The sequence below is a fragment of the Aspergillus bombycis genome, assembly GCF_001792695.1.
Source record: "Aspergillus bombycis strain NRRL26010 chromosome Unknown contig00020, whole genome shotgun sequence".
In the NCBI taxonomy this organism is placed as follows: Eukaryota; Fungi; Ascomycota; class Eurotiomycetes; order Eurotiales; family Aspergillaceae; genus Aspergillus; species Aspergillus bombycis.
Genome location: NW_019170022.1, coordinates 39355 through 64681, shown reverse-complemented (window position 1 = coordinate 64681; position 25327 = coordinate 39355). Strand labels below are relative to the sequence as shown.

General features: G+C 50.8%; 9 protein-coding genes across 9 annotated transcripts; 5 read left to right on the top strand and 4 right to left on the bottom strand.

Annotated features, from left to right (window-relative positions):
- Window positions 1–680: 680 nt before the first annotated feature.
- ABOM_003234 (tetratricopeptide repeat domain protein) lies at window positions 681–3986 on the top strand (the record flags this gene model as incomplete). The annotated part of the gene is made up of 5 exons (XM_022530364.1): window positions 681–774; window positions 835–1006; window positions 1081–1414; window positions 1469–1794; window positions 2294–3986. 5 exons carry the CDS (start codon window positions 681–683, stop codon window positions 3984–3986), a joined length of 2619 nt encoding a protein of 872 aa, XP_022391493.1.
- A 454-nt stretch (window positions 3987–4440) lies between these two features.
- ABOM_003233 (protein kinase) lies at window positions 4441–5901 on the bottom strand (the record flags this gene model as incomplete). Its single annotated transcript, XM_022530363.1, has 4 exons — window positions 4441–4619; window positions 4670–4832; window positions 4885–5569; window positions 5624–5901. 4 exons carry the CDS (start codon window positions 5899–5901, stop codon window positions 4441–4443), a joined length of 1305 nt encoding a protein of 434 aa, XP_022391490.1.
- A 3139-nt stretch (window positions 5902–9040) lies between these two features.
- On the top strand, window positions 9041–9595 carry ABOM_003232 (uncharacterized protein; the record flags this gene model as incomplete). The annotated part of the gene is made up of 1 exon (XM_022530362.1): window positions 9041–9595. The coding sequence occupies one exon, from the start codon at window positions 9041–9043 to the stop codon at window positions 9593–9595; it is 555 nt and encodes a 184-aa protein (XP_022391491.1).
- Window positions 9596–11707: 2112 nt separating this feature from the next.
- Window positions 11708–12063, bottom strand: ABOM_003231 (uncharacterized protein; the record flags this gene model as incomplete). Its single annotated transcript, XM_022530361.1, has 2 exons — window positions 11708–11954; window positions 12020–12063. 2 exons carry the CDS (start codon window positions 12061–12063, stop codon window positions 11708–11710), a joined length of 291 nt encoding a protein of 96 aa, XP_022391489.1.
- Window positions 12064–14123: 2060 nt separating this feature from the next.
- ABOM_003230 (uncharacterized protein) lies at window positions 14124–14759 on the top strand (the record flags this gene model as incomplete). The annotated part of the gene is made up of 1 exon (XM_022530360.1): window positions 14124–14759. The coding sequence occupies one exon, from the start codon at window positions 14124–14126 to the stop codon at window positions 14757–14759; it is 636 nt and encodes a 211-aa protein (XP_022391482.1).
- Window positions 14760–15343: 584 nt separating this feature from the next.
- Window positions 15344–16090, bottom strand: ABOM_003229 (NAP domain-containing protein; the record flags this gene model as incomplete). Its single annotated transcript, XM_022530359.1, has 1 exon — window positions 15344–16090. The coding sequence occupies one exon, from the start codon at window positions 16088–16090 to the stop codon at window positions 15344–15346; it is 747 nt and encodes a 248-aa protein (XP_022391559.1).
- A 1259-nt stretch (window positions 16091–17349) lies between these two features.
- ABOM_003228 (uncharacterized protein) lies at window positions 17350–20315 on the top strand (the record flags this gene model as incomplete). The annotated part of the gene is made up of 5 exons (XM_022530358.1): window positions 17350–17418; window positions 17492–17887; window positions 17993–18006; window positions 18083–19024; window positions 19130–20315. 5 exons carry the CDS (start codon window positions 17350–17352, stop codon window positions 20313–20315), a joined length of 2607 nt encoding a protein of 868 aa, XP_022391558.1.
- Window positions 20316–20557: 242 nt separating this feature from the next.
- Window positions 20558–22560, bottom strand: ABOM_003227 (isoamyl alcohol oxidase; the record flags this gene model as incomplete). The annotated part of the gene is made up of 5 exons (XM_022530357.1): window positions 20558–20746; window positions 20798–21724; window positions 21784–21988; window positions 22040–22434; window positions 22486–22560. 5 exons carry the CDS (start codon window positions 22558–22560, stop codon window positions 20558–20560), a joined length of 1791 nt encoding a protein of 596 aa, XP_022391600.1.
- Window positions 22561–23940: 1380 nt separating this feature from the next.
- On the top strand, window positions 23941–25317 carry ABOM_003226 (uncharacterized protein; the record flags this gene model as incomplete). The annotated part of the gene is made up of 5 exons (XM_022530356.1): window positions 23941–24439; window positions 24498–24584; window positions 24649–24840; window positions 24901–25238; window positions 25297–25317. 5 exons carry the CDS (start codon window positions 23941–23943, stop codon window positions 25315–25317), a joined length of 1137 nt encoding a protein of 378 aa, XP_022391554.1.
- Between the last annotated feature and the right edge of the window lie 10 nt (window positions 25318–25327).

The window sequence follows — 25327 nt, the reverse complement described above, 5'->3', positions numbered from 1 at the left end:
AGCGCACTGCAGCAGAATCAGCACTAGCTTGAGACCAAAATCCCCGATTGGAAAGTTGGAGCTGTCGTGCTGACTGCAGGGATTTTAGGGGTGAGCCCGAGACCCACTACCGTCGGCTCTAGGCGATGGGATCGTATCACCTGGATTTTGGTTCTATGTTGGAAGGGTAGTATTTGATTTCGGTGTATGACCACTAAATGCTGACTGACCTGTGGTCGGTGGTGCTCAGAATGGAATGCGAAGTCTGACTCGTGAGATTTTAGTCTCCCTGGTGCAACGCAAGGTGGGTGGTGCTATTGCGAGAATCTGCAAGGGACGGGGGGCCGTTCCTCCTCCCACTGGCCAAGTAGACGAGGCTGGGGGGCGCTGCAGATATGAGAGCAGAGGCCGGTCAGCACTAAAACCTGGACCTAAAACCCCTACAGCATGACTCGGCAGTAGTGATAACGAGTGATATTGGTCAGGAATTCATTGCTTATTGCCGGCCGGGGGTGAGACTGGATTTCGGATTCCTCCGAGGGTCAATTCCCCTGGATGGTGATCATCCTCAGACTGCTTATTCCAGATATAAATATGTAGGAGCTGGAGAGTGAAGCAAAAGGACTCACCCAGACTTCTCCAAGATACCCAGTCTACAGGACGTCCGTTCATTATCTACACGATACCCCCTTGTTTACAACATGTTGGCGTTGTTATTTCTTCTTCTCGGGGTGATCTGCCCTACCCTTGCCCATCCGGTGCCTAGAGCTACTCTGAATAGACTGTATCGCAGAGGTAACGAACCACGCCTGTTTCGCTGAGGCTTGGTCGGCAATGCTCATGAGTCCACTATAGATATCTCTCCATCTCTTCTGACGGAGTTCAACCGCTTCTCGCAGTTCTCGGCTGCGGCCAATTGCCAGGCGAACCATAATGCCTCCTCGACGGGGTCGGCTGTCTATTGCGATTCGGGGTTTTGCGAGACCATCCGCGAATCGAGTACGCAGATCATTGATGGATTTGAGGAGTGAGTTCCGGCATTCCCTTTGGCATAGCCAGATCGGGTAGGGGGAAGGTAATCTGACACATTGGATGCGATAGGATCAAGCCTGGCGGTACCACCGGATACCTCGCTCTGGAGCACACGAACAAATACATCGTCTTGAGCTTCCGTGGGACTGTCTCTCATGCGAACAGCAATGCTGACTTGGACTTCTTACAAACGGACGCATCGACTGCCTGCAAGGGATGCAGAGCACACCATGGGTTCTGGTCAGCAGCACAGAGCGCTATGGACATTCTCCTGCCCAAGGTGGAGGAGGCATTGCAAGAGAACCCGGACTATCGGATCGTCCTGACGGGACACAGTCTTGGTGGCGCCCTGGCTACCCTGGGAGCTGTTACCTTGCGGAATGCGGGACATACGGTCGACTTGGTAAGCCCTCCCGTCAGTAGAGAAGACAAAGGACGAAGGCTAACAAAGGATCAGTATTCCTTCGGCGCCCCATCCGTGGGTAATAAGGCGTTCGCCGAGTACATCACCCAGTCAACTGCCGGCAAGAACTATCGCATCACCCACACCAGCGACGAAGTACCCAAGGTGCTCTTCCGGTTGTCCCGGCAGAAGCCCCTGAAGCTTCTAGTCCCCGAGTACAGTCAGTCCTCGCCGGAATACTGGATCACGTCGCCCAATGGCGTGTCGGTGACGAAGTCTGATATCCAGGTGATTGAGGGAATCAACAATGAAGCTGGTAACTTGGGTACCAAGGAAGTCACCATGGAACCTCATGGATGGTACATGGGTAATACGAGTGTGTGTGCCCAGATTTAAACATACTTATCCATTGCACCACTGGGGACTTGATCACGTCGGGGAGTTGGGTATAGCCATTACGGCGCAACAGGGACGGACATCTTTTATTTTTTATTTTTTTTTCTTCCTTCTTTCTCTCATTTTCTTCCTCTTCTTCTGATCACTCCCTTTCTTCATTTATCGAATGTGATCTGTTGTATAATCAGGATATGACCAGGCGCAGAACCATCCAATATAGATCCTTGAACGTGCAGATGAATTCGGCGAACGGAAGCCTGGCAGAACGGCGATGGCAGGGGGCCCAATCGGAGACGTACCAGCAGGAGTGAGGGGAAGCTGCCCGACCGTAGCCGATCGACAACGTTCATAAATCGTCGTCATCTTCGCCTCTCGTCTTCCCCCCGCTGCTCCATGGTTTTTCCCCCTTGGCAATATTCAAGATGCCGTGAGCTTTCGGAGTTTGTGTATCGTGCTGAGAAACCGTGTCTGACAGACGTTTAGGGAATCCGCAGCGTACTATAACCTCGGTTCGCATCGGCGTTCCGTGACCACATCCTCGCCAGAAGCTCAGCTCTGGTTTAACCGCGGATTTCTCTGGGCCTATTCGTTCAACCATGATGAGGCGCAGCGCTGCTTCGAGCGGGCCACCGAACACGACCCCAAATGCGCCATGGCGTTCTGGGGGATCGCCTATGCGGTCGGTCCGAACTACAACAAGGCATGGCACTTCTTCGACATGGCAGACCGTCAGCACACAGTGAAAAAGGCCAACGACGCGTTGACACGGGCCACCGAGCTGGCGAGCGATGCCACCCCCGTGGAACGGGAGTTAATCAAAGCGCTCACAGCCCGATTCCCACCGTCCGACAAGATCCCGTCCGACATGGGGCCGCTGGACCGTGCGTATGCGGCCGCGATGCGACCGGTGTATCAAGCCTACAGTAGCGACCTGGATGTGTCCGCGTTATTTGGCGAAGCGCTCATGTGCATCAGCCCCCGGGGACTCTGGGATTTGGACACCGGCAAGCCCAGCGGCGACCACACCGTGGAGGCTCAGATGGTGATCGAATCCGCAATGGCACAGAGCATCGAAGGTCGCGACCATCCGGCCCATTGCCATCTCTACATTCATCTGATGGAAATGTCGCCAATCTCAGAGCGAGCATTACCAGCTGCCGACCGGCTTCGTCGCCTGGTGCCAGATGCCGCCCACATGTTGCACATGCCTACGCATATCGACATGGCGGTTGGTGATTATCGCCGCGCGGTCGACTCCAACGAGGAGGCCATCATCGCCGATGACAAGTATTTCAACCGCGAGCGCGGGTCAGCCCTGTACGTAGCGTATCGGGTGCACAACATCTGTGCCAAGCTGTATGCGGCCTTCATCTCGGGCCGCTTTCAAGAATCGCTATCGGCGGCGAAGAAGCTCGAACAGATTATCGATATCAATGTGTTAACAAGCACTAGCCCTCCGATGGCGGACTGGACCGAGAGCTTTCTCGGAAACTTAGCCCATGTGTATGTCCGCTTTGGTCGCTGGGAGGATATCTTACGCCTCGAGCTTCCCGCTGACCCTGCCGTGTACTGCGCAACAACGGCCAACATACTGTACGCACGCGGTGTCGCCTTCAGCGCCCTCGGCCGCGTCTCAGAAGCAGAGGCTGCCCAGAAACAATTTGAGGCGGCGCGTGCCACGGTCCCGCCTTCCCGGCTGAACAGCATCCCCTGTAAAGAGGTCGACGTTCTCAAGGTCGGTTCGGAGATGCTCAGTGGCGAGCTAGAATATCGCAAGGGCAACCACGAGGCCGCGTTTGCCCACCTTCGAAAAGCGATTGAGCTGGAAGACGCGCTCCCCTATTCGGACCCGCCGCCATGGATGCAGCCCGTGCGTCATGCCTTGGGGGGGCTGCTGCTGGAGCAAAACCGTATCGAAGAGGCAGAGCAGGTCTTCCGAGAGGACCTGGGGCTCGCGAAAGATTTTCCTCGTCGCAAGGCGCGACTGAATAATGTCTGGGGCTTACACGGGCTGCATGAGTGCCTGGTGCGCTTGGGCAAGTTCGATGAAGCTCTCAGCATCCAGGTCCAGCGCGATATTGCCGTCGGTTCCGCTGACGTTCCTATTACCAGCTCTTGCTACTGTCGCTTATCCGCAGTCGGGAAAGCGGAAACGTGCTGTTCTTCTCATATTTGAGCGTATTTTTGACATTCCGAAGTTCGTTCCCACGGAGGCGGTTCGCAATGTGAATCATAGCCCAGCACATTCATTCTAAAAGTGGCACGTTTGTAGCGCTACACCTCGCTTTTATAATTGCAAGTTGTTATGATCCAGCGTGCCAGAGTGATCGCCCACTTCCCATCTCGTCTGTACCGGGGGCGGTTCGAGGAACAAGCACAGACCAATCTATAATCAGTCAGCTGAGCTAACTACACTTTACATAGCAGATTAATGAAAACTTACAGAGCCAAGCCTGCCGCCTCAATTAAGGAAGGGTAAAGAATATTATAGTCTCTATATTTCTATCTAAACTCCATTTCATACGTAACAAAATATGATATCACCTATAGTCAAAGTAAGCACGGCATAGTCACATCATGTAGATCCTACGACTGTTATTTCGGATTTACCCACCGAGCAGTCACAGTTGTTACTGTGACCATAGCCAAGGGTCTTCCAAGAGCTCTCTTGCCGACAGTCTCTCCCCGGACTTCCATTTGAGCATCTTGCGCAGGAATTGGAGGAAACGCAGCCGCGCCTCACCCTCCAAATTTCCTTCAGGCGTCTCCAGCGACATAGAAGGGATTTCAATGGCTCCCTTCCAACTCCCTAAGTCAGTATCAGCATAACACTCTGGGAAGATCGTGATTCATATATACCTTCGTCATCGAAGAACTCGGTCGCATAGACACTATTCTGTATCATTTCCTTCGGTGGTGGCCCCATAATAGCAATCATTTCAGCGATATGATGGCCATCGGAGCCTTTCTTGTCCGAATCACGCCCGTAGAACAGATGTCCTTGTTGGGAGAGATCCCATGTCTATGCGAGCTATTAGCAAAGGGAAATGTCCGCTACTCATTGTAAGACATACCAGCAATCCGACATTCCAGATATCAACTGTTTCATCCCAAGGCATGCGCAATAGCACTTCGGGAGCCCGGTAAATATATGGCTGGATATCCCCTTGGTAAGTAGTTGACCCACGGCGAGCCTGACCAAAATCACACAGCGTAGGACGGCCATGTTGCTTGGTTTTCCTGAGCTTTCGAGAAGCATAGATGACTCGATTACCGAGTATTTTCCGCGGGCTAGGACTAGATTTCTCTTCCTCTTCGAAATCGGCTAAGATCGACGGGTCTTCAAGAGCCATCATAATGTTCTTTTCTTGAATATCTGAGACAACTCGGTTAGAAGGCTTTTCAGGAGATGGATAGTGAGGAATCATACCCGTATGGACGATTCCAGCCTCTGTGTGAAGGTAATCAAGAGCAAGAAGGAGATGCATCAGGGTCAACTTGACGATTTTTTCGGGAAGGACCTTGGCTCTGAGCTGAGTGCGGAAGTCATAGAGACTCATTCCTAAGGTGGGATGAACAAGACATCCGAAAGTGCCCTCCTTAGAAGTAATCTGAAAGCTATCCAACGCTTTGCGGATAAGCTTAGCACCCGCATGATCTACTTTGCCGAGGGAGTTCAAGTGCTGATGGGTCTCTATTTCTCTTCGGCCTTCTGCCGAATTGCGCTCAAAGACTTTCAGTGTGACATAATCGTGCTGCCTAGAACGAAGTGAGTTTTTTTCGCATCGCTACTTGATTGGGAGGTACGCCGACTGTAGGTCCCTGCACAGCCAAACGGTGGAATATCCACCGTAGCCCAATTTCCCAATCACCTGATACCTCGATTGAAATACCTCGCCGATTTTCACGGAATAGAAGTCATTAGGGGAATACCATGGCAGCGTTTCTTCCTCGAGCTTCTCTGTTGAATCGAGGAGAGGGTAATTGAACTGAGAGAACTCGCGTACTGGCGACGCAGGGCGTGGAAACAAGGGACGCCAAGGGAAAAACTGCCTAGACAGTCGGGATGGCAGGCGAAATATTGAGGCCATGGTGAGAAGCGTGGCGAGGAAAATTCCCAAGCGACCACCTCTTCATGCTGAAAGCCGAACAAGAATGTTGTTATATACACATGATGGGGCCTGCTCATCGTAGGGAGAGTCACATGATCTGCGGCCCGGTAACCTCCACTGTTTCTTGGTTCTCCATAGGGACGACTGAATTGGAATGATTTCAAGTTATGACTCCACCGGCAGCATCGGAAGCCTATCAAGGTGAATACTAGTACTTAGTACTAAGTACTACATTCTGCGGCAGACCCACCCGAGGTCTAACAAAGCAAACAAGACAAATCGCTTCCCTCGTGGTATCCCCGATGCGTTGCGTTCTCATGAAGCGGACGCAGTAAACATGGTGGATTTCATCGATGAAAGGCCGGACTCGCATGTGTCGGATCTGCATATGAAGCGCAAAGCTACCGACGACCTTGAACGCCAGCTTCCGAAGAATTCAATTCAAAGCATTCTGCGTCAGACCAGCAGAGAACGGCTCTATGTCCCACCCATCTCCTGGACCTCGAGACAGCTGCAACTCCTAAACTGTACCTTCGCTCGCGAGGAAGTGCGATTGAAGAGAGGAGCCCCGCCGTCGAAGTCAGTGGTAAAGACTCTGCGTAAACGACAGCCCACCACAAATCCCATCTTTGCGATCGCCCAACTTCTTGCGCCGGGAACCTTGGAAGCGAAGAGATCAGATGTGACAATCGCTTCCACGATCTACAGTGTCTCCCGTAAAGTCGCACCTAACTCCTACGATGCTAAATAACAATGCTGGTCCAATGATAGCTCGAATTACCTGTCATTCTCTTTCGGACACCGCAAAGCCGCTGAGATCCAAATTGATCGCGTTTTTTCCCGGGACTCTACAATTCCAAGCCTCGCCTACATTACATTCGAGACAATCCGATCCCTCCGTAAAAGGGAGCACGGCAGAAGAACTGAGAACCCCGTCTTAAACAATCTGCGTCAGATCAAGCTACGATCGCTTGATCCCCTGGATCCTGCTCAAGATCCCTACATGGTCACAATTTTGATTGCCCTCGCCCAGACGCCGCGGCAGCTTACAGAAGGATCGCACGCGACACAACCACACTCGCTTTGTCAAGGGCCAACGCAGATGAGCCATGGTACAGCCCGACCCTTTGAGGTAGGTCATGATACGCGGTCGAATTGTGAAATCAAGTTAATTCGGTTCTTATTGAAGGTCACGGTTCTCGCTACACCTGACAGAGTGGCTGAGTTACTCTATGTCTATTCTGCATCCATCCCAGCAGAATTTCTTGATTGTTTGGATGCCCCATCACAAGCTGTGCCCAGTCATCCTGTTCTGGTGAAATACTGCTGTATCCCTTTAACAACAGCAAAGAAAAGGAAATCTCTCAAAGAGCTACACAGCCTGGTTTGTATCGGCTCATGCACTTTGTGCGCTGGTGACCAGCCCACAGATCCCCGGGGTCACAACGCCGAAAATGTCAGCAGCACAGCTGGATTCCTGGCCCTTCATTTAAATACCCTTGTCACCCCTTCCTCACCCTCTTAGGTGCAGTTGTCATGGTTCAGGAACTCATGTGACCACCAAAGTACCCTCGCGCAACAGCCTTGCACGAGGATAAAATTATGTGGCCTTTGACTGCATCGTGCTGTCTGCTTCATACAAGTGCGGATCAATTATTGAACGTGCACCGTCAAATAATAACAGACATTCCATGTAGGAAAGACTCAATTATTCCCATGTAAAGAATAGGGAACTCTGGGCGGGATCTATCGAGCGCACAAGGTATGCTAAACAGTCCGGAACAGCGCTGAGATCTATTGGAACCGGGGATCCCTGCAGGCCGTCAATCGGCATATCATCCTATTATACAGTCGGAGTCCTAGACATAGGCCCGGGATTCTCATCCTGGGATGTGACGATGGGCCGTAGCCTACTCCTGCAGACGGCTGGCTCTGCCGTCAGGTGACGGTGATGCGGGATCAGAAACACGACCCCCGGGAGGGGATGATCCAGTGGGTACAGATGAAACGGCCGTGGAGTGCGAGCGATAGCACGAGCCGAAGCTTTAGCTGAGCAACTCGAAGCACCGGCGGAAGAAAAGGTGGTACCGTTTGCTTTTCCACCCAACGTCCACCTCCTATTGTTGCCGCCGCGCCTCCATCTCCAGAGCCGGGTGAAGACAAAATTGATGCCATTGGCCTTGACAGTAGCCCGGTGGATGTTCTGAAAACTCAATGTCGAGCGAGGTTCAGCAAAGGGCGAGTCGGAGTCAAGGGGTGCATCGCATGAAAGAAGAAACAAGGGTAAAATGAAGCTGGCGTGCTGAAACTGGCACCCTTTTGATTGGAGTACTGGGTATCTTACCTCCCGCAAGCCTAGGCTCTCTGCTTAGTGAATTAAGACGGTGTACGTGACTATTAGTGGTACACTGAGGACTGAGAACGAAGGTCAGCTGGGGGCGCAGGGCAACAGCTTCGTACCAGATTTAAGTTGGGGCAAACAAGAAGGGCCAGTAGCTGAGTTTTCCGGAGATTAGAATAGATTCACTATTGCTCTCTGACCATGGTTAGTGGGTGCTTAATTTCCACCACTTGGGTTCTGGCCAAAGCAGCAACGATTTCATTGATGGAGAGGAAGAAGTTTCATGGTTAGCCCTAACCCGGTCAAGGTTAGCCCCAGGACCCAGCAGGAGATGTGGCAGAGGGGCGATGACCGATTGAGGAGGGCACACCCCAAGAGAGGTTAAGCATCACCGACTGCGTGGGGCGGATCATGAAGCTAGTAAACTCAGTCGGTATACTCCGTAGGCGGCGACTTGGGGGCTCTAGGCTGCTAGCGGCTTGACAGAGTTCAGGGACCAAAAATCAAGGAGTATATAGAAGCTATTCCCCTTTCTCCTCGTCCACTTCTCGCCTCCAGGGGGATCACTCACTCACTGTCCGTCGCTCTTTAATCCACCCTCACCGGTTACCACTCCTTTACTCTACTTTCCAACGTCCAGTCATTCATTCATTCATTCATTCTCAATACACCCACCACAATGAAGTCTATTACTCTCCCCATCCTCCTCACCCTCACCGGCCTCGCTGCCGCCCGCACCGATCTCGACGGCTGCACCAAATCCGCCACCGTCAACCAATGGGGCGAAGCAGCATGATCTGGTATGTGCCCGACACCGGTGAGATCTGCGATTTCCCCGACTGTGGCGGCGGTCGCGCTCCCCCCAAGCTCAACCAGCCCGGGTGCGCGGCCTACACCGGCACCGAGACCCTGACCCCGAGCTACCTCCCCGGCTGGGGTCCCAACGGCAAGGTTGCGCCGTCCACGTCCGCCGTCTCGGCCTCGGCCACGGATGCCGATTCCTCGACCACCGCTACCGAAGCCGCTCCTTCCGTTACTCAGACCGGTAGTACTTTGATTACCGCTGCCCCTACCCTGTCCACTGGGGGTTCGTCTTCTGCCGCTGGTTCTTCTTCTCTTGCGGGTGGCTCGTCGGGCCCTGCCTCTTCTGCCGCTGGTTCTTCTTCTCGTGCAGGTGGTTCGTCGCGCTCTGCCTCTTCTGGTGCGGGTGGCTCTTCGAGTACGGCATCGTCGGTTGCTGTTAAGCCGACTGATAATGCGGCTAGCGTGCCGGGTTTGAATGCGGGTGTTCTGGCTGTTGCGGGAGCTTTGGCGGGTATCATAGCCTTGTAAGGGTCGGGCCTGCGCTTAGCTCGTGGCGGATGACGTTCGGAGATTTAATTAAACTATTAATTTGGAGATATTTATTCACTTGTATCAAGTGTAATTGTCATGAGTACAAGCGTCACCATTTTGAACTAATGTATTCGGCTTTTAAAGCTTGGTTTGGCATCGATGTGACTCGGGTGATCGACTGTTGATCTTCATGATCGACATTATCCACAGCGGATTAACAGCTTGTCTGCCTAGATAATCGGGTATACACAGTACAGACTCTAATTGAGTAATAATTCAAACGACATAATAACTATAACTACCCAGAAAGCGAAATAAGCTTATTCGTAGACCCAATTACCAAGACCTCCTACAGACAAGGGGCGTACTTAAATTGAATACATGGCTCTCCCCTTACCAAAGATCTACTAAGCAAGACCAACAGTACCTTTCTCAGAAATAGCCATCGTCTTTCCGTTATTCTAGTCCTCAATCTATCACCAAACTTATCAGAGCCTAGATCAGAACCCTAGCTCTACCAAATAGAACTCTCCTCATATATAAGGGTTTCCTGGCTTCCAGTCGGGGTGAGAACAGCCTGGACGGTGCCCATACTCCTGATATCGTCTTCTATTGGTATTGTTAGTTTCTCGCTCATATATATGAACTGTTCCGGATGAGAATGAGATATACCACCTGCCACAGGCTTGTACAGGACATTCTGGTCCTCACTGTTTTTAGGCATTTCGGGGGGGTTGTGCTGGGTTATCGTGTGTTAAATGCGATATCGATGTCTTGCTTGGTTATGAGTGTGGTATAGTTAGAGCACTACGTATTATATAGGTTTATATACTTGTAGGCCGTTGGGCAGCCTGGCAGCCAGCGGATCCCTGGCTGTAGCGAGGAAGTAGCTGCCTCAGGCAACCGGAGTGACAACCATTTAGTAAGTCAACCCCCAATTAACTAACTCCTGGGAGCAATTTATACCTAAGAATCCGTCCGTATATCGTGATCTTTATTCACAAGGTTGATCTTTGAAAACTATCAAGTCGATATACGATGTAACGAAGCGAACAATGGCTGAGTGGACCCACCAGGATATTCATAACCCAGGCAGGGCCTAGCCTTCTCGGCGATTCGGTCCGAATGTCTGCTTACTTTGCAGAACCAATTATCTTAAAATAGTTAGTTAGTTAGTGTTAGTGTAGTTGGTTATTTATCGGCATTGGTGGGATTAATCATTAGTCAATTGTTGGTAATGGTTGGGGTTCAACCCTTCGGGGACTTTTCTGCTCCGGGGTTGATTTACAACTGTTCGAGTATGTGTAATCCTATAAGTAAAAACGTAGAAGAACGCTAGAAGTAAGCGCAAGGGGTGAATATGTTTTTAGTATTCTTTCTGAAGTCTTTGGGAACTTTTGACAGATTTTAGCGTCAGGATATATACTATACGAAATACTGCTCTTGGTAAAATATATGTAGCATAGCTTCTGAACCATCAAGACATGTATATCCGGACTAATACGGGAATCGTGAACAATATTCATGCTACTTAGCTTTAGCAAGGCCTTATAAAGGAAATAAAACATTCGAGGTATTATCATTTACGATGTATTTCTAGGGTTTGTATGGAGTTGGGTTCAGGTGATCTGGACGGACTCGGTGATGCTCGAGTGTCTGGCGATGCCGAGGCTTGAGTTGAACCCAGCTCGAGTTGCAATCGGACTCCGAACTGCATCCGACCTGCGGTGGATCGGAGCGATTGTTGCAGCGAAGTTGAACCCGGCTCTCGGGCTGGCATGGTAGCTGTACTATTGGGCATGAAGGTAGCTAATCAGAGGCTCAGAGGTTACGCAGGTATATGCGTTGGGAATGGTATATAGTATTACATGCATGCACTATACGATCTTCCGTTGTACTCGGACTCGTAGATGTATTAGATACGGTCATTGAACGACCAACACTCAGTTCACTACTATTCATGCATTGTCGACTGTCCCCCTCGAGTTACAAGAACCCTAACTCTTAGAAACTAAATCCATAATGCTATCTCCATTGGGTTTTCGGTATTGTCTATCCATATGCAAATACAACTAGAAATTGACAGTTGAGAGTAAACCTTACAATATGTCAAGGAGTCGTAAGTCCCTTATGTGGCGCACGTCCCACCTTCTTCTCACCAGGTTCGCCCCCCTTCATCGTCTGTCGATCGGCTTCTGAGACGACTTCTGCGCGTCCCAACTTGATCTCGCCATCTATGGCTTGTCGATCCCCCTCGGACACCGATGCTTGGCTCCTCCGTGGCGAAAGCGATCTAAAGGCGAGCCAGGTACCGCCAATCACGGCGAACATGCTCAGGATGGCTGTATTGCGGGTTCTATGTGAATATATCAGCTTGAGATACTCAGGATAAGGATGAGAATTTGGGTTTAGGGTTATTACCTGGTTGCGGGCGATGCGCCCTTTCCGAGGGTTACATTTGGCATGGTGATGATTGAAATGATGAGGTTTGTGAGGAGACTCGTCGAGATGATGACGTTTTATCTTTTCGCTGTGTCTTTTATTCAATATATCTCAAGGTGGATTGTTTGTCTCTAGTTCTTCTCGAGCTGTTAGGGTATATCAAGTGGACATGACTTCAGCCGGGAAGCCATTCGCCACCAATGACAAAACCATGACATTCTGGCTATCGCACCGGCCAACTTTTCCCTCTCATGTCTTAATTCAGGGAATTTACAGTCAACACGTCATAGTGAATATATTTCCGATGACTACTATGGCCTCGGTTGAACCAAACGCCGAAGCAAACACCGAGCTGGAGGAATACCTGGTGATATCATAATAGATCACTTTGTTATCTGGCTATCATTGCTGCTTGTATACCTGATAGTTACCTTCAATCCTTCGATTCTCAGTAAAGCAAACCTCGGTCAAAGAAGGAGAGCTCGTTTCCTCCGGAGTATGTTTGACTCAACGATCTACATCTGAACCCAGTAGTGGGTCTGCTCGCACCTGGTCATTTGTTGAAAACAAAGATGAAAGGGCTTTTCCTCTTGCGATTGACGGCTCTCAGCCGGCTTTTTGGTCGCCCTGAGCTATGTCTGCATTGTTCGTAGTACTATCTGAGCAGTCGACTTATGCTAAAGGTCTGGTTCACGCTTTGATGCTATGAACCCGCATCTCGTATTGATGGGAATGAGTCTGGTACGACTGACGCCAAAGACGCTTTCGAGTATAGCGTAAGCATCTCAACCCTTGGTGATATGTCTTGTCTGCCAGTTGCTAACCAGCTTGGACGCAAGCTTGCTGAAAGCGTATCGGTAAAGGCGAAGTACAACTGGAGGACGTTGAAAGAAATACCCTTGGATAGTATCTCGATCAGATAACAAAATGGTAGCACTTCTATCATAAGTCTGAGGGACCAGGCTCAATATCTCTTCATTGAGCCGACTCTTTCGTCTCATCTCGTTCATCACCATCAAATCATCATTGAGTCGTCGTCGAATCGTCACCAAGCCATGTAAACGGTAATCCTCTTTCGAACTGTCCGCTCCTAAAAGACTTCCAAGCTATCAACGAGCCAGATCCAGATAAGCCTAATCAACAGCAGTCGTGGAACAGGTCGGCAGGTGGGGCCAGATACACACGCTATTCATTCAGTCGAGTCTGGCAAAGATCAAGAAATGGATAAACAATAGGAAGCAAATACACCAAAGGAATGGAAGATAAAAAAAAAAGAAAAGAAAAGAAAAACTTCAAAGGCCATTGACCATCAAAAGTGGCTTTGTAATCGTGGCTTTGTAGTCATGGCTTTCAATATTATATGATTCCCCAGTCCGAAGTATTGTTGTACAACACCACAAGGCTTCAAGACGAGAGGGGTAGCAGCATCGGATATGAACTCTTGGACCTTCTGATCTTCACTTGACGCAGGGAATCGACATGCGCCATACGGCAAGCCGTGACATGGAAAACAAAGAATAAAATTGCAGGAGGATGAGTCGACCATGCCACTAACCCGCTCATTGGTGCCCTTTGTGCTCCCTAATTAAACTCGCCGTGGCGCCGGTGACAACCCTGAGTCTAACAGGCTGGAGAGAGGCTCCGAGAGTATAGATTCGCAATTCACAACGCAACCGCAGCACGATGATTGGGCTGGGTACGCGCAGGTCATACAGGTACAGGCATTAGTATACTATGAATGCCGTTCATCTCGGCTCTGACTCGGTGCTTCAGAGTGAAGGACAGTCTTTCAGGGATGTGAACCGAGTCATCTTGACCGAATGCCTATAGAGGATGCTCAACCATTCCCCTAATATGCCTCTGAGGAGGAGTATTGATATTCACATACCAGTTTCTATTCACATACCAGCTGGCTCTGGTGAAATGGCATCAACATTTCTCCTTATTTAGTCCATCTTTACCACAGTCTATCCCATCCTTACTTCTCAATCGTCGCTCCTTTCCTTTCTATAGCCTATCATCCGATTTACTCATCATTCCCTCGCTAAATACACTTGACTAACGGAGATCCTCTCTGACCACCATGCAGCTCCTCCATGTACTCCTCTTCTTCTACGCCGCCCTGGTGGCGTCCATCCCAACCGCCAATAGTAACGCCGAACTCATCTCGGACTCATTTCCAGACACTCTAGCCGTCGTCTGCAAGTGGGACTGGGATTGCCCCCATCAGCAACTCTGTTGCAAGGGCCGCTGTCACAGAACCGGAGATTGCAAGCACGTTCCGCCCAAACCCGAGGTCATCGGCAATGCTCAGACTTGCACTTGGGCTACGGACTGTCGTCCTGGAGACCTCTGCTGCAACGGTTACTGTCAAAGTGTGTATGACTGCAGACGGGTTCCCCCGAAGCCCCCAATTCAAGATCCTGAAGCCACCACGGACGACAAGGAAACCCCCGAAACCCCGGACGAGGCTGAACCCGCCGTCGACGACCGCAGCGAGACGCAGCATGACAAGAGACGCTATCGCTCGCCGGAAGATAGGTCTGATGACAAGGCTAGTGAGGAGCCCGGTATTCAGGGTGTCCCGACAGACGCAGCCTGCAAACAGTGGTGGGATTGCGGAGTTAGCGGAGAACATCAATGGATGTGCTGCAATGGAAAGTGCCTTAAGTGGTACCCTGGATCAACACCCTGGATCCGTCCAAAATGCCTGAAGTAGTGAAAGCTACCTCTGAGTTTCCCCTTCAAGCGATGCATCCAAAGCGGTGGAAAAGCTACGAAGTACTTTCATCTAGGGCATTCATGTCATTTGGCTTTCCTTTGATGGATTCTGGAATCCTAAATCGTGCAGGCACTGGTTATGGACGATGTCCTTTGACTCTAAGCCCGGCCATGGCTCAAGAAATATCTGCGATATTTTGGATGGCCTGGGGTGCGTCATTTGAGAAAAGGTCGGAGTGATCCCTTCATTCTCCTCTCTTCGATAGGGAACAGTAGTTTCGCTTTGCTTACTGGATAGGCACACGATTCTAATACATTGATTACCCTCTCGCTTGCTACACACGTAGAGGGCACTGTAGTAACCTGAAGATGATTTCGTGGTTAATCTAACTGCAATAGAGCCAGACAGATCATGACATGTTGACAACCATCTAGGTGTACTCCAGACTATTATCTCACTAGCTAAACAACTTCGTCTTCCTCCTGTCTCTCACAGTACCACTGTCCAATATGATTTACAACCCCGGCTCCCTTCCAGTCCAGCTCACCTGCGCCAAGCTCGACGGCACCATAGAACAGCATCTACCAATCCATATCATCACTTTCCTCCTCATCCTCTTCAACATTCTCGTCCTCTTCACCCTGCGTATTCCCCTCCACGCCAAACACCTTAGAACTAAAGTCCAAAGCGTAAGGCTGTACGCAATCTCTAATAGACTCCCCCATCTCAAAGTCCTCCATCATCCTCGCATCCTCCGCCGTCTCCTCCTCCGCCGTCTGCGCATCCCCATACACCAGAGACCTCGACACAAAGGCAAAGAACGACCTCGTTCCAATGCGCGCATGACACTCCGCCTGCAAGATATGGTTCTTCTTCCAGTGAATGCGATCACCCCTCATCTCCAGCGGCGAGGGTTCCCCAGTCGGCTCGGCCGTCTTCTCATAGTAGAACTCCTTGCGCATCACCCGGTTGGTGAAGTACTCGTTGGGCGCGAAGTGGAACACCAGCACGTAATCAAAGCCCTCGAGCCACTCGATGCGGATGTCGATGAGGGACTTCAGCGGGCCGAGGTCGGGCTTCGTGACGAGCTTGCGGATCTCGTGCTCCTTGCGCAGGGCTGTGAGCCAGAAGTCCACGATGGGGGCGTGGTGGGTTTGGGTGTCGCCGCTCCAGCCGGTGGCCAGCTCGGCGCGACGCTGGTAGAAGGCTTTGTTGTGCTCGTAGTGCTTTTTGCGGGCTTCGTGGATGTCGCGCTCCCACTGCGCGTTGAGCTCGCTTTCTTTGTCGTAGAGCGCTTTTAGGGCGGTTTTGGGATCGGCGGTTGCCATCTTTGGCTGGAGGGTTTCTTTGGCTTGTAAGGTAGACGGCACTTTAACCTCCAGGCTTGATGTGAGCTCGTCGTGGTGGATGCGGTGTTGTCAGTCGAAGAGGCTGCGTGGTGGTGTTGATCATCTCAAGACCACTGTGGTTGAGATACTTGGAACACAAGAAATGAAAAAGGCGGTAAGCATGGGTTTGATAGAATAAACATATGAAGTTCAGTGATCCAACCTTTCTTTTCTTTGTGGCTTATATTGGTACAAAGGGCATTCTGGTGGCATCCTAATCCAGGGTAACCCTATTCACTACAAACCATCGGAAACAAGACCGCCACTAGGGGATCAACAAAGACATTGGCCTTGTTTTTCCGAATAAAGAACGTAATTGTTTCTTTCTCAGTGAATCATACATGCTTTGGTGACGTTATGTACAGAGTGAGTGAATATCGCTGGAGGTACTGATCCCGTTGCACAATAGATCTCGGTTCTTGAATGACACTGGATTGATCTTCACCTGGAAGCTTTCTTTTTTCTTAATTAGTACCATAGCTGGGAAGATAAAAGTCTAGACATTATGCAGTACAAGTACTTGCCAGAGATGAACTTGACCATACTACTGCAAAGCTTGAATGAACGATGATAAAATGAAGATATCTGTTATGCCCTAACTTGCCTTATTCTAGAATCTTGATACCATGTGCATTGGAGCATAGCTTATATAACCCCCAACAAATAATATGCATATATCTATGAATTTCTGGTATGCATTTATTATTCATTAAGTTTTATGTCAAGTATCAAGATAAAATTAGTAAATATCACGCATATTAGCGCCACTGGGTATACGGTATCAGAATTTCGGCAGTGGTCCTAATGGCTTGCCGTAAAGGACCTCGCTGCAGCTAGAGATCAAATCAACAGCGAGATCGACATTCAGATGACGCCTAATTCTGCCAAGAAGGGATCCGAGCACTGAGTGGGTTCGATCTTCTGAGAAGCTCTACAGACTCTACTATTTAAGTACTCCATACAGATCTACAATGGCGTGGCTATGTAGACTAGAACTGTGCAGGAGATGTCGCGCAGCTGACAGGCGATGATAGAGCATGCTTAGATGTTGGGGCAGTGCCTCATTGCTCCATTTTTATCCAGTTTACTTACTGCGGTCTTTACCTATAAAGACAGGAAAGCTCCAAAGATGATCATTTTGTCTTCTGCTTGTCTGCTTAGGTGAACATCGACGAAAGCAATGCAAACTTAGGTACAGGATGGAAATCAGTTCTAGATCCCAGGTCGCAAATTATCTTCAAAGGACCTCGAAAGAACTACTACACACGGTATGCAAACCTGTCTTTAGTCTATGGATGGTTTCAATCCACAAATAGATACAGATTCTAATGCTCGGACAAGTGGTTGGCGGATGATGGTTTCCAATACCATCCCTTGCCCGGCCCATCCCACATTCGCCTACTTAGAATCCAATCTGGAAGGCCGAACGATGAGATATCCTGCTCGATACGAGTCGTCAGCCTTGACGACAACCCCAAATACACGGCTCTTTCCTACACCTGGCGAAAACAACTCTCATACCTGCGTATCGGCACCACCCTCGCGGTGGACATGGTGAAAGCGGCGTATCGAGGGAAAGAGTACGACTTGCATTACACCAGTGCTGAAGAGCAGGTGCGCACCACCAAGACTATCCTGTGCAATGGCAAGAGACTGGGCGTGACGTCGAACCTCTATGACGCTCTCCTATCGTTTCGACAGACTCAGCCTGGAACTGGGGAATATTGGATTGATGCGGTATGCATGAACCAAAGGTACCCGGATTCATCTCCACCCCAATTAAACAAATCAGAGACAAACCAACGGGGCAGAATGACTGACAGCTGAACAGTGATCTGACAGAAAGAAATGCCCAGGTCCGAATGATGGGCAGGATATACCAATCGGCGGATCTTGTGCTTGTTTGGCTCGGTGACTGCTCATCAAATCTAGCCCGGGGTCTTCCTGGGTTAGAGGCATTGGCGCAGAAGCTCCAAGCGAACTACCCCCGTTTGATCTATTTATTGATGATGAGAAAACGTCTACTGATGCCGCATCCGTGGGTCTCTTTAGTCGCTTTAAGGACGACTGGTCTTGCATATCAGCGCCAGCGATGACTGCATTCCATCTAAGCAATCGGCAATGGTTCAAGCGCATCTGGGTACTGCAAGAATTCTTCTTAGCGAAAGAAGTTGTCTTTCTCTACGGCAAGCATCAAGTTAGCCTCCAGGCCCTACTGACCGCGTTTATATGGACTTACCAAAACCCCGGGAAGGCAGTGAAGCCAGCAAAGGAGTACTGGGACATTGCGAGGGCATACATCATGCCGCGATGGTTTTCCCACACTTGTGACATCCCCAGCGTGCTGCTGGCTCGGGAAACCATCACCCAGGGCCGTAAGCTAACCCTCCGCGAATGGCTTCTGACCTGCAAGGGCCACAACGCTACAGATCCAAGAGATTTTGTATTTGGTGGCCTGTCTCTGATCAATCCCGCGTCATTGAGAATAGATAAGCAGGCTCTTCAGCCAGGAGAGTATGCTGGTTCTGATCTTCGCCCCCCTCCATTGCCACCCCGGCCTGGCACCCGTGCTCACAATAGCAATCAACCCATCGTAGAACGCCCAGCAGCCATGGGAGGAGTCTCATCATCATCAGTGCCCCTTCCCAAGGGATTATGGCGTACCATCGAGGTCGATTATAAGGCCAGCGAAGCCGAGGTCTTGGTCAACCTCGCGGCATGCCTGCTTTCCCAGAACGATCCACACAGTCTCGACCTGCTCTCCATTGCGGCCCGTCCACGGGATCCCAAGGACCGTCTCGATGCGCTGCTTAAGCTCAAGCCTAGTAGAACTCCTGATCTCCCCTCTTGGTCCCAGCCTTGGGTTCTTGGACAGTAAGTACCCTATCAGTTTACTCCTCCCGCTCTATTCTATCATTACCCCCAATCTGCACACCAGATCCTCAACTAACATCGATATCTACAGTCTCGTGTAAGCAGCAACCTAGCTACTGCCCCAGCGGCAGCTGGTGGTGGCGGCAGGGTCTTTGCAGCCGGCACAGTAGGACAACCACAGGGAGCGGTCCCTTCGCCTACGATCTCTCGCGATGGAACGACATTATATCTAGATGCGATGCCCCTCGACCGTATTGAGAAAATACTGCTAGACGCGGAATTCTCATATTCGGAAGAGTACATCAGTGCCCTAATCCCCTTTCTCGAAATGCTGGCCGCGTTGCCCTGCACCTACCCCTCAGATGTCGGGACGAGCTTCAACGCGGTGGCCACCGCTCTTGCTTCCTCCTCTTCCAGTGACACAGAAGTGGGCTCTATGGCAGACAAGAACGTGAATCGATCCCCACCATCACTACCACCCGAGCTGCGTGCGCGCGTCTGGCTCTGCGAGATCATTGAGCGGGAGGTGCGCCACTGGGTGACATCTTTGCGAATGGACATCAAAGCCTTCACCCTGCATAAGGAAAAGAGAGTCAACAAGCAGAGGCAGCTGGAAAGACTTCTAGCCGTATACCGGCAGCTGGTTAGAAAGTTTGGCGATCTTCCATGGTCTGGAACAGCAGACCAGGGCATACCGCGGCCTAACAATAGCGATGGTGGTGAGCAGAAGAAAGGGCGACGCGAGCAGGCTATGGAGAGCCTTCGGAATAAGATCGAGGAGAGAATACCTGGGCCGTCTGACCACATTTTAAGGGCTGGTATGCAGCCCATCTCGCCCGAGGCGCAGCGATATGAGAACGCCTTCTATTCTGCTATGAACTGGCGGTGCTTGTTTAAAACGAAGGATGGTCTCATTGGGATGGGGCCTAGTTGGTTGGAATGTGGTGACTGGGTGATGGTGGTACGCGGTGCCATTGTTCCCTACGTGTTTAGACATATAGATGAGGATTTGGAGCTGCAGGTGGAAAGCCTGACAGCGACGCTGGAGGAGTTGGAAACGCGCCTCTTCGAGTGGAAGGCTGATACCAAGAAGAAACAACATCGACTATCTGTTGTCGATACTGAGAGGGAGATTGCATCTTTGATGCAGAAAATCGGTGAGCTCCACGCCCAAGTCGGCAGGAAAGATGCATGGGTATTGATCGGGGAGGCGTATGTTGAGGGCGTTATGCGAGGAGAGGCCTTGGAACGTGGAGGAGTTGATTCTTTCGAGAGGATTGCCATTGTATGAGCACTGGAGTTAGCATGGCTTTATCCCTTTCTTGCTTTCTAAAGTCTTTGTATCCTATATCTAATTTAGTCAGTATTGTGCATGCTACAAATACAAATTTCTTAATATTTGTCTTGCTCCCCGTATAGCCGCCATACGTTGTCCAGTACTTCTTCTAAAATATTGAGCTAAAATCTATAATACAGAATTATTAATTGCAAGAGCTACTGTACAGCAACGAATAAACCACCTAGGTACACTATCTACTTCCTCCCGTGACAAAGAGGGCCATATGCCTTACCAGGGAGGGCATCCTGGTGCCAGGCCTCACTGCCCACACAGGCTGGACAGTAGAAAAGGCTCTCCGGGTCATACTTCTGCTTGATCAACGACAGACGCTTGTAGTTAGCACCGAAGAAGTCGGTAGCCCAAAAAGGATCGTTTCGATCGGCCTAAGAGCATATTAGTCTTTGTCATGATTTCAGGAGATCGGAAGAACTCACCTCGTTCATGTAGCTGCCCAGCTTCGGAGTCAAAGCCCTCATGGCCCCGCCCTTCTTGAAGGTGATATCGTTCTTGACAGCTTCAGCGGTGGACTCGTCAGCCCAACCCCGGGCTACAACGTTGACCATGTAGGTCGAGCGCCAGGCTGGGTTCACCCCCGAGAAACGGTCTTCTCCGTCAGTCAGCACCTTTCCACCACCGACCAGTTCCACACTGTTGATGGTGTACTCCTCCGGAGCCCCGGCAATGACACCGATCATCTTGCGAAGGAAAAAGCGGTTCTTGGTCAGGGAGTCCTTATCGAACATCCGAGAAGTCAACGCCGAATTCGCCGAGCCAGTGGATTGATGCGCCCCGGACATGGCGGCGTAGTAGGCCGGATACGAGGGGAACTGATACCACTGGACCGAAACAAAGAGCGAGGTGCCGTTGTATTTCTGCAGCTTTTGCAGCAGAGGTGCAAATGCTACCTCCGCCTGCTTGCGAGATGTACCCATCGCTGCCACGGCATGGACGTACCCAACCGTCTCGTTGCCGAAGAGTACCATGGGGCCGTTGATGGACCAGGTGCCGTACCCGGAGAACCCTGCGTCGGAGATGGCGGGATACTCGGTGTGGATGTCTGTAATTGCTTCCAGAAGGGCATCGGTGTTGTTCCCCAGTGGCATTATGGCGAGCGACTGCGCCACGACGGGTTTTGAAGGGTACGCTTTCACCACTGCAGAGGTGACCACGCCGTAGGTGCCGCCGCCGCCGCCACGGATCGCAAAGTAGAGGTCAGAGTTCTGACAAGCGTTGGCGGTTACGGTGGTGCCGTTGGCCAGCATGACTTGCGCTTCGAGGATTTGATCTGACCCGAGACCGTAGTCACGGCTTGCGGGTGAGTGGCCGCCACCTTGGATGTACCCACCGATACAACCCACAGTCTATTGCAATTTGTTAGTTGAGCTGTGAGCTGTACTATATCAATCTGGGAGTAACCTACAGGGTCTCCTCCACCAACGATGGTCAGATTACGCTTGAATACCTCCTGATAGACGTCCGACCAGACGTAACCACCTGCAATCGTGAACGCAGCACCCGTCCACTTTGTGTGCTTACACTGGTCCGATGGCACGTAGTTCTCATGGTAGGTAATTCCTTTCTGGATATACTTGATCCAGATTTGCAGGGCGCCGTAACCCTCGGACCTAGTACCAGATGAGCTAAAACTACCCTAAATCGCAAGGGATCTTACTCACTTTCCGAGGATGTCATGGCCGGTGTTTCTCACAACAAGACGAATGTTATTCTTCTTCGCAAACGCCATCCCTGTAGCTAGCTCTTCCGGCTCTGTTGCATTGATGGTGTACAAAGGAGCCTGTCCCAGGGTACAGTTCCCAGGCTTCTCCCCCGAACTGAGATCCACGGGCAGGCAATTGTCATCGGTAGGATAAATGTATCCAACGGGTGACAGCGACTGCCAGGTTTCATTGGACCATTGCGAATAGACATAAGCGCACTCCGCATCGTTCTGGTAGGGACCTGGATAGCAGGAAATGGCCGGCGGGGTGTTCTTGATGAGTTTTCCAGATACCGACGCGTTGAGCGCATTCCAAGTGTCGAGGGATGGCCAGCATGAGTCCCCAGGTGTCTGCTGTGTGGTTAGTATCAATCGGCCGGGATGCTGTTCCTTTCAAAGACGCACGCATTTACAGGAGCCCTCGGCGTTGGCGTAGGCCAACCCGGCCAGGCCCAATAGTGACCAGAGTGTCGAACGCATGGTCAATCGTTCGAACAGAGCTATTGCACGAGATGTTCACGAAGGAGAAGCTGAACTGCGGTCGGGATTGAATCTAAATACTTCCGCCTATTGGCTACGGATGCGAGCGAAGCGACGTAACCGACATGACTTGTGCAGGGGTTGTGCATGGGTTCGCAGTGAATCGCTTCTTCGTGTAAGCAGGAAGGTCTGATTGGGCAATTGAAGAGTGTTACATTGGTCTAGTCGTTAATTAACATCACGTTGGCACTGCTCACTGCTACCGAGGTCGGAATATGCCGCATCTCGGATCATACCAGGCGCATATTGAATGGCAGACTCAAATTTACTTTTACATCCCACTAGCTCCGACAGTGTGGTACAGTCCGCCTCATGTATGAAGCCTTGCAGATACAAGTACCTGATCCAGGATTATGTACCTCCATACATGTGAGACGCGCTGATGTTCGGCCTATGGTTATGGCAGTGGCTTTGACGACATCCCACCCCCGAGACTCCCGAAAAACTATTATGAAAGTTGACAGCACTCAGGCCACGCTGGCTCCACCGAAACTTCCACATGGTCCAGTGGGTATGCAGGCACGGGGGACTAAAGTTGACGGCAAAGGGTCCGTCCGTTGTCCGTCCCTTCGCTTAGGTTTAGTGCCTTTTTCTCCAAAATTAAATTTGTTTTGTTAGATTAACAGGTTAAACGGAATTCTCCTGAAGTTCAGAAAGAGAAGAGAAGTGCGCCATGGCACTCCGTACTCCTCCATTGGCATTGCCCCCATCTTCATAGGTGAACCATTGGCTTGTGCTCACATAGCTTTTTGCTGTATCCCGTGAGATCCACAACCCTAGGATGACAGATGGCCTCCGAATCACCACGACATGCGCTGCACGGCTCTTGAATCCGGAGCATACGGCATAATATAGACTACTAATAGGAGGGCCTACGTATAGTGACAGGGATTGTGAAACATTTCGGATAAACTACGTCGAGATGGTAATATTATAGGAGCTTTAATAAATTATCGGAACATCCGGGCCCTAAGATCAAGCCGTGTGGTACTTGCCCACAAACGGCCCCCATATCAGCACGGACCATGATGGCCTCTGGAGTTGGACCAGCGGCCGATGTTCGGTCTTGGATATGGTCTACTGCAGCCTAGCCATGTACATTCAACTCCGTCCTCCTCTGATGGTGGCAGGATCCTTGTCCTCCATGTGCATGGCCTGTGAAGGATGACGCCGGTGCACCTATCTAAGATTTGAGTAAATTAACATGCATATCCCAAGTCTCACCCATCGTAGAGCCGTCACCATGCCTTCCACTTCGCATTGGCACTCTTCTATATACCTCTCGCCTTTCCCCCACCTGATGACCCCCGTGCGACCAGCATGAGCAGTTCTACTGCTCCCCAAGGCGTGGCAACCCACCTGTCCGCCAATGGTCTCATTGGTATCACCTGGACGGGTGTGGCGCTGGGCGTAGCCTTCACTTCGATCCGTGTAGCCATCCGCCTGCAGCGCATGAAGCATTTGCTAGCAGACGACTATTTTGTCCTGTTCGGGCTGGCATTGCTCATCACCAACGCGGTACTACAGACCATCCAAGCGCCACACCTCTACTACATGACTCTAACGCCCACCGGGGAAGACATCAAATATCATGCCCTGCGCTATGTTCACCTGGAGTTCGTCATCATCGGACTCTTCTGGTCGGTCCTCTGGAGCATCAAGGGCTCCTTCCTGGCCTTGTTCTGGATGATCTCAGACGGGCTCCCGAAGTACCGTCGCGCATGTGCTGCAATCTCCATATTCACTTTCATAGCGTATGTTGGCTGCTGGCTTGCGTCGGCGCTCAACTGCCATCCTCCGTCGGACTACTTCAGATTCGGTATTTTACGCTTGACATCTGGGAATACGAAAGAGAGACTGATCTATTGACTCGCCAGGAAAATGCACAAAGCCCGCCGATCTCAGAGGCTCCGTCATCTCCATCAGCTATAGTACAGCTGTGGATATCATCACCGATCTGATGAGTACGACTCGCTGACACAAACCCCCCCCAATACTCATTAGTCCCATTAATAATAACAATCACAGTCATGGGTCTCCCCCTCCGCATCCTCTGGAAAGCGAAGATCACCAAACAACAGAAAATCGGTCTAGGCTTCGTATTCTGCGTCGGATTCATCATCATCGCGACAGCAATCGTGCGCGCAGTCGAAATCACCGGAAGAGCCTACTCGGACCAAGTCGGTCTTGCAGTATGGAGTATCGCTGAATCATCTATCTGTACGTCCAGGTTTCTCTCTCATCGCAGGCGCGATCAAGTAGATACTAATGAGAAAGTAGCTGTCATAGTTGGCTGCCTTCCGCCCTTCAAAACCTTTATCTCCCGAAACTCGAGCACAAACCAGTATCCCTACGGATCAAGCGGATATACAGCGACTCGCTACGATCGGAGCGCAACATCAGCACGGAAGAAGCGGTCTTTGATCACGACGAGCTTGAGCGAGGTGCCCCTCCCACTGGAGGATCTGAAACAATACCGTGACGTGGGCTATGAGTCTCATGGACAAAATGTGCACATAACGGGGGGTGTGGATGGGCAGGATAGTCCTGGGAACACGTCGTGGTTTAAAACGTCCGAGGACGAGCCACGCGGAGAGATCAGGATGGTTAGGGAGTTTGTGAGTTTGATTCTTTCTCTTTTCCTCTTGTTGTGAATGCGCTTACTGATGTTTACAGAGTATGGTTTCTTCGAGATGACTTCTATGGC